The sequence below is a fragment of the Drosophila grimshawi genome, unplaced genomic scaffold (genome assembly GCF_018153295.1).
Source record: "Drosophila grimshawi isolate 15287-2541.00 unplaced genomic scaffold, ASM1815329v1 contig_311, whole genome shotgun sequence".
In the NCBI taxonomy this organism is placed as follows: Eukaryota; Metazoa; Arthropoda; class Insecta; order Diptera; family Drosophilidae; genus Drosophila; species Drosophila grimshawi.
The window spans coordinates 3,254,625-3,272,110 of NW_025063098.1; the positions used below are offsets into that span (position 1 = coordinate 3,254,625).

Below are 17,486 nucleotides of genomic sequence, written 5' to 3' on the forward strand. Positions count from 1 at the left end.
ACTCCATGTTTAATTGTTCGGGAAAACCTATGATCGCTCATTTTTTTCCCAAGTGCACTGCTAATTTGAAATAAGTCTCTTATTGTTTTGTATGCAACACGTAGAACGCATAGCAAAGTGTGAAAAAGAGAGCGAGAGAGAGACAGAGTGCGGGAAAGAAAGAGAGAGAGAAGATATTTATTCAAGTTTACACTATTTTTATTGCCTATTTACAATTAGGTGATTACACCTTAGACTAACTAACTGCCCACAGTCATGCACATATATATGTTTATATATATATATATATATAGATATGTATATCTGTATAATGCCTATCAGCTAAATTGAACTTGATGATATGAAAACATAACAATCATGACTTGACCTAAATATAAACACATTTTTGGACCCCGTCAATTGCAAATTGTACAAAAATTTTGTTGGCGGCTGCCTGCTGCATATTAAGTGTAATTTTGTATTATTGATGCATCCACTTATCAAATGATCATTCAAGTTATTTTTGAACCATTTATCTAATATACTTTTTCCACGTATCGTTTACGTAGTAAACGACGTACTTTCATTCTAAGGGTAAATTTGTTTATTTGGAAGCTTAACGTTTAATTAACGTTCATACTATATTCATATACCATATATGGCAACGTTATCTGATTTAGAGTCGTTTACTGAGGTACGCTTCTATTGTCGTAGCTTATTGTGGCGTAATCTCTCCAATAATATTTTATTTGCAGAGTGTAAATGTTTATGTTTATGTTTTGAGTCGAAACAAAGACGTATTTCTATAACGTAATTAATTATTACGGCAGCGACAATTTGACTAAATGACGTTAATTGCATCGTATATTATTTTATTATAAGCTTTGTTATATTATTTATTAATATACTCACTAATACTATGTCCCCCAATGGCAGTTACATCATTTAGTTATCAACAATGATTTATTTGCTAATTTCAGTTACCCCGTGCCGATCCTTTCTTGGACAAAGTCAATCTATCAGATTTCGGTAAGTAAACGAAACATTCCCAAAACGATCCCCCTTGCCAAAGAGTGGGATGGTTGGGGGACACTGTTAAACTAAATTCAAATATCGTTCAAATAAATTAGCAGTCACACTTGGCAACCGATCAAGTGGCCAACGAGATAATTCTTTTTTTTTTCTTTTTTTTTTGTGTTGGGCACACGTCGCTTTAGCACATTTGAATAGAAACGTACCGAAACCTATATTTAAATAAATATATATGTATACGCATAATTTATACACTTTAATAAAATTATATATCAGAAGGATTAAGTTTATAGAATTTGCGTAGGTGCCCAGTGACAAGAACAAGAACATTATACTAAAGTTATAAAGCTTCCCATATACATACATATAGATAGATAAACATGTTCAGATAATATGTATGCGCAGTGTATGTTTGGATATTTATATACTATACTATACTACATAGATGGACCCCCATTAGTGATGCGTATCTAGTTGACGTAGTTGCCAAACACACCTCCACATTTTGGTTTCATTTGCGCTAATTATAAGACGCCAAGCCAAGCCAAGTACACCCAAAACTAATGTATAATATACACCGCATATGCATAGACATTCTCTACATTTCTCTCTCACTGTCTCTCAATGTCTCTATCTCGTATTCTCTCTGATTTTGCAGTTGCATGTTTTGGCCTGTAGAAATACATGCAATTTGGTGCCACTTCGGGGCATTTCATGAGGATCATTAGCGTCAATATGACTTCTGTTTCAGATTTGCCTTTATAGATTAGCGAATTTGTTCCGCTATTTTCGGTTCTTTATTTCGGCACCAAGCGAGTTACGAGCGATTTAGAAATTGATTTTAAATAAATACACACATAGAGACACACACCTACATAAAGAGGCGCCTTCTTCTCTCAGTCTCAGTCTTTGCATAGTATTTAATATTTGCGGGCACCACTTGCCAACAGCAGGGTATTATGATTTACTACATACCCTAAGATACAGATTGCAGACTTGAGTCAATAGTCGCTCAACTTCCAAGCTACCATCTCTAGGTAAAAATTTTGATATTTATCAAGGCAAACAAATACAAGTTTTTTGATGCTGACATGTTTAGTTATAGCTTAAAATGTAGTTGCAAGAGTATTTAGACTTCGGCCACACATAAATAGTAAGTTTTTCTTTCTTGTTTGTTTGTTTTGTTTTGCGCTTTGGCAAAAAAGTTTTGCGCTTTTCCTCCGACCAGTGGGAAAAGTGAAATATACAAAAACACAGCAACCAGACTATAGAATCAGTTTATGATAAAATCTCGAGACGTTTAGACGGGCGAAAAATAAACAAGCAGAAACGATCGCCGCGCTAAACCGAAATATATAGCCAAATAGATTATAGCCCTAAAGCAAAAAAAAAGACAAATTAAATAGAGTCGAAATATTGATATATTAACTAACGATCGGTCCAACTTTAAAGTGCAGTTGAAGGTCTCCCAATGCTCCAACAGAAACACACCCCTGCCCCCGCGAAAGTCATTAGTCATTGTAGAAGAATTTGAAAAGAAAATCGTCTATAGATTCTATAGATTCACTGAGGCGCCTCGACGCCAGCAGTCAGAAGCCAGCAGCCACAATTGAAATTGTTTTGCAATTGCTCAAAAGCAAAAACAAAAACAAAAAATCGACAAGAAATAAAAAAGAACTCTTAGCATCTTAATTAACTTGTGTGCGCGACGCGCTTAATCAAAAACAAAAGAAATAACAACAGCAACAACAACAAAACACATATCCAATAAAAAGAGAAACCAATCAGAACAGCAACAACAACAAAAACAAATGAGATTTAAAGATATATGCATATAGATATACAAATATATATATATAAAGTGTGTGTATTACACACTTTGAAATTGTTTGTGGGAACAGCCTTCACCTTTTTGCAACTGCGGCTGCTGCTGCTTTAGTTTTCAAACTCTGTTGAACTCAATTTAATAGTTTTGATTTTAAATTTAGAAAACGAACATATTTCTTGAGACACGTAGTTGATATTTTAATTCTTTTAACTTTTATTTCTTATTTCTTTTCTATTTTGTATTTCTTTTTGTTGTTGTTTTTTTTTTTTATGGTAGCCTTCGCTTTTTATTTAGATATTTCTTCTTCTGTCTTTTTGGCATCTCTGTCAACGTGGACAGCGCACAATTTGTTAAAAATAAAAAATAAAGTGTGTAGGAGCTAAAATTATGAAGCAGATTAAGACGAAAACAATTTATGAGTCGTTCTAAACAAATTGGCAATTGGATTAGCAGCAGCAATGGGAACTTTAGCAAAGTTTAGCCAAATATTCGAATTAATTTAAAATAAAAATTATCTTACTCAACGAGTTCTCGATCCATGTCGACAAATTATAAAATATTACATTTTCGAAATATTTAGTTTACCTTACCTTTTTCATTTGCCATAAATTATAAATCTGAACGCGTGTCCCTAGAGAAAGAGGCAAATAATGAGAAATTTGCTAGAGGTGGTGCTGTTTAATTAATTTCTTGGCACAAATTTCGCATAATGTTCTCTAAAAGGCGCTAAGACAAACCAAGAAGACAATGCAGAATAATAATAACATAATTATTATTCTTTTTTCTTTTCTTTTTTTTTCGGAACTTTGTTTCTGCATTTATCTGTCGCTGATGGGCATATAAATTGTTTGGCGGTGGCCCGACATAAATTTGATTAACGTCCATCTGAGCGCCTCAATGTTTAATTGAGAGCGTCAGACAGCGTTTTGATTCAAAGAATTTATGGCTGAATAATTGTTGACCATCAACTATTTTCTGCGCTCGTCAATTTGTTGCTGAGTTTGACTTGGCCGTTCTTGTTGTTTTTGTTGTTGTTTCTATTGCCATTTGTATTGGTTCGTTCTCGCCACAACCCACTTTTATTTCGACGCCAAATTTCTGTTAATTAAAGTGTCTAAATGTGTAATTTATTGAATATAGACTAATAATCATATTTATGGCGATGTTGCTAATACTGAATAACAAATAGTATCAACAAAAGAGAGGACAAATATTTCGCAGTTGCGTTGCACTCGCCTTCAATTTACCACCTTACTTTGCCCCCAAACAGTGAGAAGGGCGTGCAAAGGCGTGTCGCTGCTAGGCCGCTGTTAGTTGACTGTTAAGCGTCTGTTAGCCGAGGACAGTGATTCAATTAGTCGTTCAATTAGAGCGCTACGAAATCGAATCAAAATCAATATCGAAGCGTTTGTTAGTTTGTTATCGAAGTCGGTTAATTGCGAGCATCATCCATAGAGCTGATGCTGCTGCTGCCTCGCTGTGGCTGATTCCAAGCCCCCCGCCAGCCCGCGCAGCCGACCAGCTGCTGCTCGCATGTTACAGCTGCACTTCTACTCGAATCATGCGGGCCGCTTGGTCCTCGGCGGCAGTGGCCGGCCCACAGAAGTGCTCTACTATCCGCTCGAGAGCATCAAGGAATTCGAGCAGGTCTCCGACGGCTGGAAGCGTCTGCTTGCCCAGCTCCTCAAAAAAGGTGCTGCGAACTCCATTGAAGCCATATATATATATATTATTAGCCTTTTGAGTCTTAAGCATTGGATGGATATATGATATAATTGAAAACTCAATTTACTCCAAGTCTGAATTAAATTCTTTTGTTTTCTTGTGCCTTGCAGAGGAGGATGATTCACAGATCTTTGTGAAGTTCTTTCGTTTCCACAAGAGCTATGATCTGATACCCACCTCCGCCAAATTGGTCGTCTTTGACACCCAGCTGCTGGTGAAGAAGGCCTTCTATGCACTGGTCTATAATGGTGTGCGTGCAGCCCCGCTCTGGGACTCGGAGAAGCAACAGTTTGTGGGCATGCTGACCATTACGGACTTTATCAAGATCTTGCAAATGTATTATAAGTCACCCAATGCGTCCATGGAGCAGCTGGAGGAGCACAAATTGGACACGTGGCGCAGTAAGTATTTATTTGCATATCTGCCTGCCATACATCTCTATTACAAATATTTTCTTTCCTGATTCTGTAGGTGTGCTACACAAAGAGGTGATGCCTTTGGTCAGCATCGGACCCGACGCTTCCCTTTACGATGCCATCAAAATTCTCATCCACAGCCGCATTCATCGACTGCCTGTGATAAATCCCGAGAATGGCAATGTTTTGTACATATTGACACATAAACGCATACTGAGGTTCCTGTTTTTATATGTGAGTAAACAGACAGGCAGATTTGCATGGCATAAATATGTATATTGGATTTTCAATAATTTGAATAACGACCTTTGCAGATTAATGCATTACCAAAGCCCGCATATATGGAGAAGAGTTTACGCGATCTGAAGATTGGCACGTACGACAACATCGAGACAGCCGATGAGAGCACAAGCATCATCACGGCACTCAAGAAGTTTGTGGAGAGACGCGTCTCCGCCCTGCCACTGGTCGATTCCGAAGGCCGCCTCGTTGACATTTATGCCAAGTTTGATGTGATTGTGAGTGTAGATTGAGCACGAGACTAGCAAGTAGATCACAATCTAATGTTTTACATATTCTTCTCACAGAATCTCGCTGCCGAGAAGACCTACAACGATCTCGATGTCTCGCTGCGCAAGGCGAACGAGCATCGCAACGAGTGGTTCGAGGGTGTGCAAAAGTGCAATCTGGACGAATCGCTCTACACAATTATGGAGCGCATTGTGCGCGCCGAGGTGCATCGCCTTGTTGTTGTCGATGATCAGCGCAAAGTGATTGGCATCATTTCCCTATCGGACATATTGCTCTATCTGGTGCTGCGGCCCAGTGGTGAGGGTGTTGGCGTCTCCGAGAGTTCGCTGCGTGCCTCTGATCCGGTGCTGTTGCGCAAAGTTGAAGCGGAGGCGACGGCAACGACGACGACGGCGCCGCCGCGCAGTCCATCGGCAGTTAGTTCTGGCAATCGTAGCTTTATCGAGGATATACCCGAGGAGGAGACAGCAACAACAACAGCGCCGGCGGCACCAGGTGCAGCAGCGGCAACGGGTGCGCCTAAGAGCGATGCTGATAGTGATAATAATAAATCCGCCAGTGAAGACAAAGCCAACAATAATAATAATAATAATACTGATAATGATCAGAATGAGCTGGCGGCGGCCATCAATGGTGATAGTAATAACAGTCCAGCCGAAGTGTCCTTTGCCGATGAGGCGCAAGCCGATGACGACGATGATGATGATGATGCGGATGCGGATGCGGATGATGACGACGATGATGATGATGATCTGCATGAGGATCGTGAATTGCAGCGCAAAAAGGCAGCAGCTGTCGCAATTGCAGCGGCAGCGCGAGACGGCAACGATGCTGAGCACGAGGACAATGGGCTGAGCAGCGCCGTTTCGGCTGCCTCGGCGCTCGGCCAGACGATGGCCACGCCCACGGCGCGCGAAATGGCGCTGGTTAGTGAATAAATAATTTAAATTAATTAAACAATAAAGCAAAACAAAAACCAACCCAAAAACACACATTTTAAGAGCGACAGAAACAACAATAATGAATTGCAAAGATAAAAAAAAAAAACAAAATTATATTTGAATATTATTAGTTGTTAGGCGCAAAAGTTATTATTATATTCGAGGAGATATGATTACAATTATAAACTATTAATTATGATTATGATTATGTATTTTACAAATCGCAACTAAAAACACAACAACACACACACCTGTTAACAAAAATGTTTATATATATTATATTTAAAAACAAAAAAAATCAACATTATATTAGCATGTCTTAAACATTTTAAATTATGTAATTGATTATTATATAGCATAGTACAAGTCATAAAAAAACTCCAGTTTGTTTCTATTTAATATTTTTGTATTTGAAAATTTGTGGGAAACGGGAAAGTGGGCGGCAAAGTAGCATTTTCAGGCAATTAGTCCATTTGAAATTGATACAAGCGGCGGTTTATGCCGATACTATTTGAATATCGATTACATTCGATATCAAATATGCGCTCATCACTACCAAAGATAAGCCAAGGCGCAAATGCTGAAAGGTGAAAGGAATTCAATGGAATCAGCTAAATTAATTGTACAAGAAAAGGCAAAAAATAAAAGTTACTTATAATTTGAGCCATTTCTAATATTGCTTTAATTGTCTAAGGCAAACTATATGTATAATTTCACAATAATATTGATAAGTGTTGGTAGTTGCAAGAGAAAGCATAATGCTGCCACATCGGGCAATAAATATTATCGATATCGATAATTAATCAACTTCCAAATCGCACGTGCATGTCCGATGAGCGTGTTTCTTGGTTTGTTTATGCGAACTTCCAGTTGGGCTTGGCAACAAAATGAACCATTTTGAAATACAGGACCTGCCCGGCAAGGGTCGGGCAATGATAGCAACGAAAAGTTTTGCCACCGATGAGATTATCTTCGAGGAGGAGCCATTCGTATCGCATCAGTTCTCGTGGAACACAGCCTACGGCTATGCAGCCTGTGATCATTGTATGCGACCGGTGAGTAATCCTCAAATCTGACAAATCTCTTGCTCACTTCACAATATTTTACTTCAGCTAGAGACATTGCTGGAGAACGTGCGACGCTTGGCCAATAACCAGGCGGTTGCTGTGCCGCTAGTGGAACACGATCCCACCGCTCTCTGGTTCCCACAGTTTACGCAGTGTGCACGCTGTAAGGTGCGCTACTGCTCTGAGGATTGCTTGGTTGAGGCACAGAAGCGATATCATCGCGTGGCTTGCATGGGCGCCTTTCGGGCGGACGATACACATCCGATTAATGTGCTGAATGAGACATGGAAGAAGATGCACTACCCGCCAGAGACGGGCACCATAATGCTAATTGTCCGGCTGATGGCCATGTATCAGCAGAGCAACAAAAAATCGGAATTTCTAGAGCAACTGCAATCATTTCAAGCCCTAATTGTTAATCGCGAACAGAAGATTTACCACAAGATGCTCGGCGAGAATTTTGAACGGCAAATGGAGCAACTTTATACGGCCTTTTGCAATGCATTCAAAAGCGAGGAGTTCGCTATGGCAAGTGACGGCTACCAACTATCATTATAAGTAGTAGCTCTAAGTAGTTTCTCTCTGATCTTTTACAGTTCACTACACCGGATGCATTCAAGACACTGATGGGCATTTTGGGTACAAATAGCCAGGGCATTGCCACCAGCGTGCTGGCCCAGTGGGTAACCAAAGTCTCCGAATTGCCGCTGCCAGATGCGGACAAAGAACAACTGGACACGGTCATTGATGAGCTCTACGCCAAAGTGGGTGATTGTAAGTAGCAACTGATCTCACGGGAAACGACCGTTAACATCTTGGCTTTTACAGTTGCTGGTGAATTTCTAAACAACGAGGGTTCCGGTTTGTACATCCTGCAGAGCAAGATCAATCACAGTTGCGTTCCAAATGCACAGTCCACGTTTCCCTACTCCAACGACATTGTCGTATTGAAGGCCGTGGCGCCCATTGAGAAAGGCGACGAGATTTGTATTTCCTATTTGGATGAGTGCCAGCTGGAGCGCAGTCGCCACTCCCGGCATAAAACACTGCGCGAGAACTATATATTCGTTTGTCAATGTCCCAAATGCAGAGCACAAGCCTCAGATCCAGATGTCACCAGCGACGAGGACGAGGATGACGACGACGAAGAAATGGATGACTGCGATGATGACATGGCCTAACTGCTCAGCATTTGATATGTTACTTCTATACCCCGTGATGGGGTAGTTATCTTTAATTAAAGCGATCTAACTCTAACTTTTATATAAGCATCGCATAATTTGTACATCAGATTTGGTTGAGCTTTAGATATTTTTGTGAAATGACCGTTTTTAGGCCATAACTCGGCCATAGCCAATCGAAAGGTATTGGAAAAGGGTTTTTCTATTCGCATTCATGGACTATACGGATGTCATTTGGACCTCAGATTGCCGATTGGGGTAAAGCAATAAAAAGGACGAAAATTCTGCAAACGGCTGAAATAAAATGAAATATTTTAAAACAGAAAATCGTTCGTAACTCGGCCATATCTTGGCAATCCTGGCGAGTTCTGTGTCAAACATTTCGTTTTGCATAGGGCTACAAACTTCCAACTTCGTCCCACTTCATCTTAATCTTATTTTAACGCTTAATTTGGGTTTTCGATTTGACCGATATACTATAAGTATATATTGCTATATTAACACCCTTCGACTATGTATATGTATAGGTAAGTAGGTAAATTACAAATGACTAACAAATCTTTTTAGGCGCCACCTTCGCTGGCTGTCACAGGCGTCAGATTGATCAAGTTATTGCTACTTTCCGCCAAGTCAGCAATGGAGACACGACCACGTTGCTTTATAAACTTGGCCACAGCGGCCAGTTCCGCCTCGGAAACGTAGATGAATTTGCCACGATCGTCGATGACGCCGGTTATGGTGTCTTCTGCCTGCAGCTCCTGGATTCGTTCAATGGCCTGTTGCGTTTTCAGTTTGAATGTTGTGGCCAAATCCTCCAGCAGAACAACTTTGTTGTCCTTGATGTACTGTATGAAATCAGCTTCCTTGTCATCGGCATCGTCTTCCTCGAAACCCTCCTCCTCAACGCTGAAGGTTGCCTTCATTTTCAGATACATCTCGTGCTCTTTGCGCTCGTGCAATTCCTTGACCACGCGCTCGGCCTCGACTCTCTTGCGCTCCACTTCCGCGTCAAGGTCGTCCTGCTGCTTGCGCTCCGCCTCCTCTTTGGCCTCTTTCACCTTGCGCTGTTCGCGATCGTGGAGCTCTTGCTCCCGCTGCAAACGCTTCTGCTCTTTAGCCTCCATTTTGGCTCGTTTTTTTGCGCCCATCTTCTCGTCTAGCACAGCACCCTGCGGCACACGCGGTCCATTTTCGTCACCATCTTCGTCGCCATCGGGATCAATGGCTGCGGCAGGTGCCGCTGCCACAGGAGCTACAGCATCTGGAGCATTTTGATTCGCTCGCAAGCGATTGCGCTGATTCCGCGCTATCTGGGCCCGTCTGGGAACACCTTCCTGAGCGCGCAGTGGGACGCCACGTTGTGGTTGCGCAGCTGCCTTTGTTTCTATTCGGGAAGTGTTATGTGCATGTTATAGCAAGATAAAAGTTGATATTGAATTAAATGTCCAACCTGCTGGTGCATTCCTTTTCTGCAGGAAATATAGCGTCAGCAGGATAATTAGCAACGCAGTTGCAATTCCTATTAGTAATATCAGGTCCATTTTTTGCTTAAAAATGCCAAAAAGTTAAACGTCAACAAATCGCACAGCTGATTTTCCAGCGTTGCCAGCTGGAAGCAAAGTGGTTTGTTTAGAGTGTATGTGTGCGGCAACTCTCGCGTTTATCAAATAAAATATTATCAATGTGGCCACAATTTCATACAAATTAAACAGCTTGCTCAGCTGTTTTGACAGCGTTGCCAACACGGGCTAGATTTGTTTGTTTGCGTGTAAATAATACTAGTGTGTGTTTGCCAAGTGGCAGCTCTCTCGCAGCTGTCAAATTGGAAATTGTCAATGTAGCCACTTTGCGTTTTTCTCATGACGTGTCGGCGAGCTTAGTTTTGATAATACAAATAATCCAAGCTCTAGAGTAATTTATTACAAAAAATAATATGCGCAACCAACTCATCTGCCTGGCACTGATGCTGTGCGCGTTACACAGCGCTAGCGGTTTGTACTTCCACATATCGGAAACGGAGCGCAAATGCTTTATCGAGGAGGTGCCCGATGAGACGACTGTGATTGGTAAGCAGCATCCAAAGCTGTGCAGCGACTAAGTGACTGAGCCTCTCTTGCTTTGCAGTTAACTACAAGGTGGAGCTGTATGATCCGCGCTCCAATGGCTTCATGCCCTCTTCCCCGGGCATTGGCATGCATGTGGAGGTGCGCGACAGTGATGACAAGGTGATTCTATCGCGTGTTTACAGCTCGCAGGGACGCATATCGTTCACATCGCACACGCCCGGAGAACATGTGATTTGCATGTACTCCAACAGCACTGCCTGGTTCAATGGCGCCCAGCTGCGCGTGCATCTGGACATACAGGTGGGCGAGCACGCCATCGACTATGCCAATGTGGCGCAGAAGGAGAAGTTAACCGAGCTGCAGCTGCGCATTCGCCAGCTCCTTGATCAGGTCCAACAGATCACCAAGGAGCAGAACTATCAGCGTTATCGCGAGGAGCGTTTCCGTCACACCAGCGAGAGCACAAATTCGCGTGTGCTGTGGTGGTCGCTGGCGCAGACAGTCGTCCTCGTCTGCATGGGTTTCTGGCAGATGCGGCATCTGAAGAGCTTCTTTGAGGCCAAAAAACTGGTGTGAGCTGGTGGGCACACATTCAGCACATTCAGGCGCTTAGTTACTGGTTGTTGGCCTTCATCTCGTTCTCTATGCAACCAAATTTGTCAATCGCGAATTTCATCGATGTATCATCCAGATCCGTTTTTAGTTTTAATTGTCTAGTTTGGTTTCATCTGTCGAACTAAATACCTTTTCTGCATAATTTAATAAAAATCCATTGTAAAATACGAATTGTCCCTCAGTGCGTATATATTTATATATATGTATATATCAATGTTGTTCCAGCATCCCTGTTGTTGCCGCTAGTCCCGTGACTCGATGTGCCTGACTGAGCGCGACTTGAACTTATCAGTTAGTGCGATTGCGGCGAGCACATGACATGCAAAGATAGAGATAACCTGCCTTAGTGCCAAGATGCATTTGTGTTTTGTTTTTACATTTATCGCAGTGTTTGCTCTTGATGAGTACTCGCAGTTTACGAAAGACGAGAATCGCCGGCATCGCGTCTTAGGCGTTTCAGTAGCGTCGGTGACTTACTACGCAACGGTTGTTGGCGTGGGTGCCGCTCTTCGAAAACATATTCAAATAAACAACAACAGTAATAGCGTTGTGAGGCATAATAAAACCGCAGTCGAACCGTAAAAGCTCTGGTAACTTGAGCTCCCCAAAAACCACAGAGAGGCACAGGCAAACAAGTTGCTCAGCAAGGCAGTTGACTTCGTTTACATTCACATTACCTTAAAAAAAATAAAACAAAACTATCTGGAAAATGTACCGCGCTACGGAAATTGGCAGCGAGGAAAGTAAGCTGTGGAGATTAGATAAGCGAGATATTCAAAAGATATGTGGTATCAACGGAATCTCTTTTCTCTTACAGCTTTGCCAGCACTGGCGGGACTCACACAGACATCGGCTGATTCCTTAACTGATTTCGGGGAATATGCTAAGCTGAGGAAACCCCGCAGCTCTCTTCCCAACTATGGATTCGCGCCCATATCCAATATACGCCTCGAGTACAAATATCCACGTGCCGTCTGCTTTATACTAGCAACCAAGTTCTTTGAGGCCTTTGCGGCAAATGGCATGCGCAGTAAGTGACTTAAACCGTATATAGAACGGTGACATACTTTATAAGCGGACAGGGAATGTAGTGCAGTTGCCTTAGATTGTCTACAGTAATCTGCCATTGTATTGTCGAAATATTCCAAAAGTATAGCTTATCAGTAAGCAGAGGTGCACACACAATGGGAGGTCTCATCGATAACTTACATATTCACATATTTACATGCATATATTTATGATCAGTCACCACAAGGTCTTTATTCTGATAAGTAGCATTTCCATTAAATATATAGGATCTATAGATTTCACTTGATTTTCTTAAAAAAACGATCTTTCTTTTGCTATATTTTATATATTTATATTTACAGTATATTTAAATGCTATCATTTACAGTATAAATATGTGTGTGATTGGGATGTTAAATAATATACTTAAATTTGTAATGACGATAATTTTAGATTGGTTAGATAGGTTTTCTATAATCAGTGGAGTGTTTATGGAGTTGGTTCGGAGGAATTCGCTTAAGTTTTCTCCTAAAAAGTAACTTGAAATGGGTAATTTTTGTGGTGAAAGTAAGTTGAAGTTGAATTTTACCAATGTGTTTTAATGCAATTTTGATCTACATGTATGTATAAATGTTTTCCTTACTAATGCTGGGACTTCAACCATAAGCCTTATTTATGGCATTGAGTCACAAATACCGATCAGCATCGTAATATTTGAGAGGTTCATTTGAATCCCAGACCACAGAAAATTATTATCCGCAATCCAAAAAAAAAATATTAATGATTAAACCACAATGATTTTTAATCACTAGCAAAAAAATCTCTGCAATCAATTTCTGTAATCTTGGAATAGAAATGATCTATTTATTGAATTTGATCTACTTTACAGCAATACTGGTGCTGTTTTTGCGCGATGATCTCACCTTTACGGAAAGCGAGTCCACGATTGTGCTGCACATTTTCAACTTCTTTGGACAATTCTGTCCGATTATTGGTGCCATCGTGGCAGATAGTTACATTGGCAATGTACGCACCATATCCGGATTTTCCTTTCTTTATGCCACTGGCTGGGTGCTGCTAACCATGACATCTGTGCCATATGCTGGCATGCCCGTCACAGCTTTGTGAGTAGGCATTTATTCAGCTATATCTATATAAATATATATTGGTTTATTCTCTACAGCTTGCTGATATCCATCTCCCTTATAGCTGTTGGCAATGGATCTGTGCGTGCTTGCATCACTTCCCTGGGCGCACTTCAGTTTAAGCTGCCCGAGCAGGCCGCTCAGTTGGCTGAATATTTCTCTTTCTATTATTTCGTCTACTATTTTGGCATATTTCTTAGTAAAATTCTGCCTCCAATGGTGCGTGCGAATACCCAGTGCTTTGAGAAGACCACCTGCTATCCAGCTGTATTTGGAACACTTTGCAGCGCCTTCATGGTTTCGTGGAGTGAGTAGATCTAAAACTATTTTACTACCATTTTGGCATCCTAAATTAAATTTCATTGTTTTTGCAGTCATCTTTCTGATTGGGAAATGCTTTTACAAGAAGGAAAAGCTATCCGGGGATAATATTCTTTTCAAGTTATGTGGCTGCATTAAGGTTGCACTGCTTCAGAAGTGGCGACGTCGCAACTCCGCCAAGCGTTGCAATTATTGGCTACACAATGCTGTCGGCTCATATGATGCACATTTTGTGGACGACGTATCCAAAGTCTTACGCGTGAGTACAATCAGCAAAAGGTACTTTGCTATGAGCGAACAACAAAATTGTATACATTCCTTACAGATTAGCAAGCTCTTTATTCCACTGCCCATTTACTTTGCCCTGCTCGCGCAGCAGGACTCTAGTTGGACCTTTCAGGCGACCATGATGAATACCACGGTGTTGGGTGTCACCATTGAACCGGATCAGGCGAAGGCAGTGGGTCCCATCTTTTTATTTATGCTCATTCCGCTTTGGCAATATGTGAGTGCTCCGTTATTGCGCCGATGGTTCCACTGGGAGCTGCAGCCGCTGCATAGCGTGACAGTTGGTGGAATTTGCTCAGCTGCCGCCTATTTTAGCGCCGGAGTCCTTCAGGCTCGCATTATGGTGAGTAAACTATTTGTACCATTTATTTGTCTACCATATCGATATTCATTTAATTTCTTTTAGGAATTACCCACTGGGAGCATCAATATTTCCTGGCAACTGCCTCAGTTCCTGCTACTTATGATGGGCGAATTACTGCTCTCGATTCCAGGACTGCAGTTTGCATTTACTCAGGCACCATCCTCGATGAAATCAGTGGTCACCGCCGCCTGGTTTTTGAATAATGCCTTTGGCAATCTTATTGTTGTGCTAGTCACCCAGTTGGATACATTCAACTCCCAAAAAGACGAGTATTTCTTCTATGCAGTGGTGATGCTGGTCTGCATCATTATCTTCGCCATGCTGGCCTATGATTACCGCTTGCAGGAGCGTAAGAGTAACTTCCATGCCAGGGACTTGGAGATCCTGCTACCCAACCTGCATGACAATGCGCCCAGTTCCAGTAGCCAGAGCGTCAGCGTATAATAAATAGCACTAGGAATTTTTCACTTTCAATTGATTTTGATATGTATTAAAAATCGAATTCGAACTGATAAATTAAAAAATGAGAGCACTTTGAATAAAAACGGGTCCGATTTTATTGAATTACTACGTACATGATTAATATTTATGTATGATGTATTATTAAAGAGCTCTCTTAATTTTAAGTATACCACACACTTTGTTAAGATTTTTAATGTATTGAATTGCCCAAGAAATGCAAAACTTATGTAGAACACATTGGAAAACATATTTTAATAAATCGAAAAAACAAAAAATAAAATAAAACGTGTTTTATTTGCTTTGATCTTGAAACTGTCAAAGAAATTGCTCACCAGTCGAGGATGATCAATAAAAGTGCATTCAAGAAATTTGTTTTAAGACAAGGAAAAGAATGCATAATGATGTTGACCACATTTTTCTGTACAAATTTAACTTCAGGCCGAAACGAAATGAGTCGGCTTATAAAATACTTTTTTAATATGGGCATCTTGACTTCATATATTCTCTGGTTAAATGACATAGCTTAATAAAAATGTCAGAAGTCAGCGACTGGCAGGATCGGACCTTTCCACTGAATGTTCTGCACAGACCATATAATTCGTTTAATGCCTAAACTAATCTCATATATAAATATGCTTAACGAAAAGTAGTCTAATCTTATGATTCGACAATTTTGATTTTAACTTAAGATCAGATACTTAACTCCCATTATATATCAAATAGATTATGAAGTTCGTAAGCCTAAATTAAGAGATCTTAGAATAATTTTCTTGATAATAACCTTAGATATATTTGAAGCAAGAGCTCTAACTAATTCTAGCACTTATTTATTAAATTTTGTTACAGTTTTCACTAAAATGATGGTGGCTCATTTAGCTGCACAGTAAATGCGAATAGTATTTGTAATTTCTTCACACACACGCACAAGCACAAGTCGAATGATGAAATGAACGAAACAGAAATGCTAATTCAAATCATTCGATTATCTTGAACATGTACTGCAGCTCGAGATTAACGTCATCGGCCAGATCAGTGCAGTGGACTCCATTTAGCACTTTAGAGATGCCAAATTTGGAGCGCAGTGTATGCGGCCGCAATAGTTTAGCAATTTCAGGATCCATCGGACCGCAAAAGCTGCGAAACTCCTGTTGTGATTGCTTATTCGGATCTTCGCTGACTACCTCTAGGCACATGCAAACGCCACTAGCGAGTTGGGCCACCATGGGTATAAACTCGGGCAAAACACCACGATAGACTTCGTAGAACTCCTCGCAATTAACACGCGCCATTAGAAGCATGCGCATAGCTGTTATCTTGAAGCCGGACGTAAGTATCTCGGTCAATATTTTGCCCAGATAGCCATCCTTGATGATGTGCGGCTTTATAATGGCCAGTGTGCTGTTCTTGAAACGGCAATCATTGATGATGCTGTTACGCTCCTCAAAAAAGAATTTCAAATCCTTGGCAACATTCTCTTCCTTCTCCGGGCAATAAAATCCATAGCGCACATCCTCGCGTTCAAACAGTTGCTGCATGCTGGGTGACAAAACAATCTTTGTTGAGGCATTCTCCGTATTGTATTTGGAACAGGCAGACATGATCTCTGCCACATTGTCGCCGATTAGCTCCAAACTAATTGCCGGTCCTGTCAGTAGCTCGTTCATGAGAACCCTGTAGTTTATTTGTAGTTATTTGTTATATAATTTTTGCTTTAGGTTTCAGTATACTCACGAGGTGTGCACATCATCGCCCTCTTTGCTAGCCAGAAACTGGGTGACTGTTTTCGGCGTAAACTGGACCATTAGCGCATTGTTAATATTGATCTTGTTATCAATCAACGTTGTGAGAAATTCGCCCAAATGTTTTGGCCACATACTACTCTTGAGCAGCACAAATCCACTGTGAAAAAGCATTCAAATAGAGTAAGTTTATATCTGAAGATATAATTGAGGCACCTTACCGCTTGCGGTATTTGGCCAAAGTGTTGCGTGTAACTTCGTCCGCATAATCAACGATATCGAAGGAACGCCCGAACACATTGATTTTGGAGCCCACAAAGAAATCGCGAAGCATCAGCTCGGGTATTTTAGTGCGACGCAAAAAGTTTTTATGGCTGCGCTGATCAAACTGCAGCGCGAATGTTTAGTTGCAAACGGTTTTCTTGTTATTAACAATAACTTACCACTTCGACGGCACCATCGCTTAAATGATATGTTAATAGATAAGTGCGAGTAATTCCCGCTTCAACGTGAAACCATTCGGCAATAAAGGCCAGTCTGCCATTTTGTGCGGCCATTATTTGTTTACTTGTATATAATTACAATTATAATGTGTATTTTATGCTGATGGCAGCTTTGAAATGAATGCTTTTACTTTGCATGTTTTGTTAGGGGCAACAAAATTTTAAAGCGTGCTTCTTCTTACCCGCGTTGTCAAAGCGACAGTGTTGCTTAAGTTGCCAAACGCACTGAGCTAAATTGAGCACACTATGTTCAATGTGTGAATGTCTGTGCGTGCA

General features: G+C 40.9%; 6 protein-coding genes across 12 annotated transcripts in view; 4 read left to right on the plus strand and 2 right to left on the minus strand.

The window, feature by feature from the left end:
- Positions 1-6,853, plus strand: part of LOC6564447 (5'-AMP-activated protein kinase subunit gamma-1) — a 65,770-nt gene extending 58,917 nt beyond the window's left edge. For 4 of the 7 annotated variants that reach the window (XM_032737147.2, XM_032737146.2, XM_043214997.1 and 1 more), the window contains 5 exons: positions 960-1,008; positions 4,675-4,965; positions 5,036-5,214; positions 5,295-5,498; positions 5,568-6,494. In XM_032737147.2, the coding sequence (XP_032593038.1) occupies positions 960-1,008; positions 4,675-4,965; positions 5,036-5,214; positions 5,295-5,498; positions 5,568-6,449 (1,605 nt within the window). In that variant the 3' untranslated portion in view covers positions 6,450-6,494. Of the gene's footprint in view, positions 1-959; positions 1,009-4,034; positions 4,533-4,674; positions 4,966-5,035; positions 5,215-5,294; positions 5,499-5,567 lie in introns of those variants that run through there. The other 3 variants (XM_032737148.2, XM_043214996.1, XM_032737150.2) reach the window with 3 other exon arrangements.
- A 426-nt stretch (positions 6,854-7,279) lies between these two features.
- LOC6564446 (SET and MYND domain-containing protein 5) lies at positions 7,280-8,782 on the plus strand. The gene is made up of 4 exons (XM_001990505.2): positions 7,280-7,507; positions 7,565-8,047; positions 8,116-8,293; positions 8,348-8,782. Exons 1-4 carry the CDS (start codon positions 7,340-7,342, stop codon positions 8,698-8,700), a joined length of 1,182 nt encoding a protein of 393 aa, XP_001990541.1. The 5' UTR covers positions 7,280-7,339; the 3' UTR covers positions 8,701-8,782.
- Positions 8,783-9,156: 374 nt separating this feature from the next.
- Positions 9,157-10,334, minus strand: LOC6563510 (DDRGK domain-containing protein 1). Its single transcript, XM_001990504.3, has 2 exons — positions 10,151-10,334; positions 9,157-10,084 (listed from the first exon to the last, which is right to left on the minus strand). Exons 1-2 carry the CDS (start codon positions 10,239-10,241, stop codon positions 9,264-9,266), a joined length of 912 nt encoding a protein of 303 aa, XP_001990540.1. The 5' UTR covers positions 10,242-10,334; the 3' UTR covers positions 9,157-9,263.
- A 132-nt stretch (positions 10,335-10,466) lies between these two features.
- On the plus strand, positions 10,467-11,552 carry LOC6563509 (transmembrane emp24 domain-containing protein eca). Its single transcript, XM_001990503.2, has 2 exons — positions 10,467-10,766; positions 10,825-11,552. The coding sequence occupies exons 1-2, from the start codon at positions 10,634-10,636 to the stop codon at positions 11,340-11,342; spliced, it is 651 nt and encodes a 216-aa protein (XP_001990539.1). The 5' UTR covers positions 10,467-10,633; the 3' UTR covers positions 11,343-11,552.
- A 292-nt stretch (positions 11,553-11,844) lies between these two features.
- On the plus strand, positions 11,845-15,253 carry LOC6563508 (peptide transporter family 1). Its single transcript, XM_001990502.2, has 7 exons — positions 11,845-12,124; positions 12,199-12,411; positions 13,278-13,512; positions 13,572-13,840; positions 13,908-14,113; positions 14,180-14,485; positions 14,549-15,253. Exons 1-7 carry the CDS (start codon positions 12,091-12,093, stop codon positions 14,948-14,950), a joined length of 1,665 nt encoding a protein of 554 aa, XP_001990538.1. The 5' UTR covers positions 11,845-12,090; the 3' UTR covers positions 14,951-15,253.
- LOC6563507 (nucleoside diphosphate kinase 7) lies at positions 15,249-17,389 on the minus strand. Its single transcript, XM_001990501.2, has 4 exons — positions 17,151-17,389; positions 16,929-17,095; positions 16,700-16,867; positions 15,249-16,639 (listed from the first exon to the last, which is right to left on the minus strand). Exons 1-4 carry the CDS (start codon positions 17,262-17,264, stop codon positions 15,943-15,945), a joined length of 1,146 nt encoding a protein of 381 aa, XP_001990537.1. The 5' UTR covers positions 17,265-17,389; the 3' UTR covers positions 15,249-15,942.
- Positions 17,390-17,486: the final 97 nt, after the last annotated feature.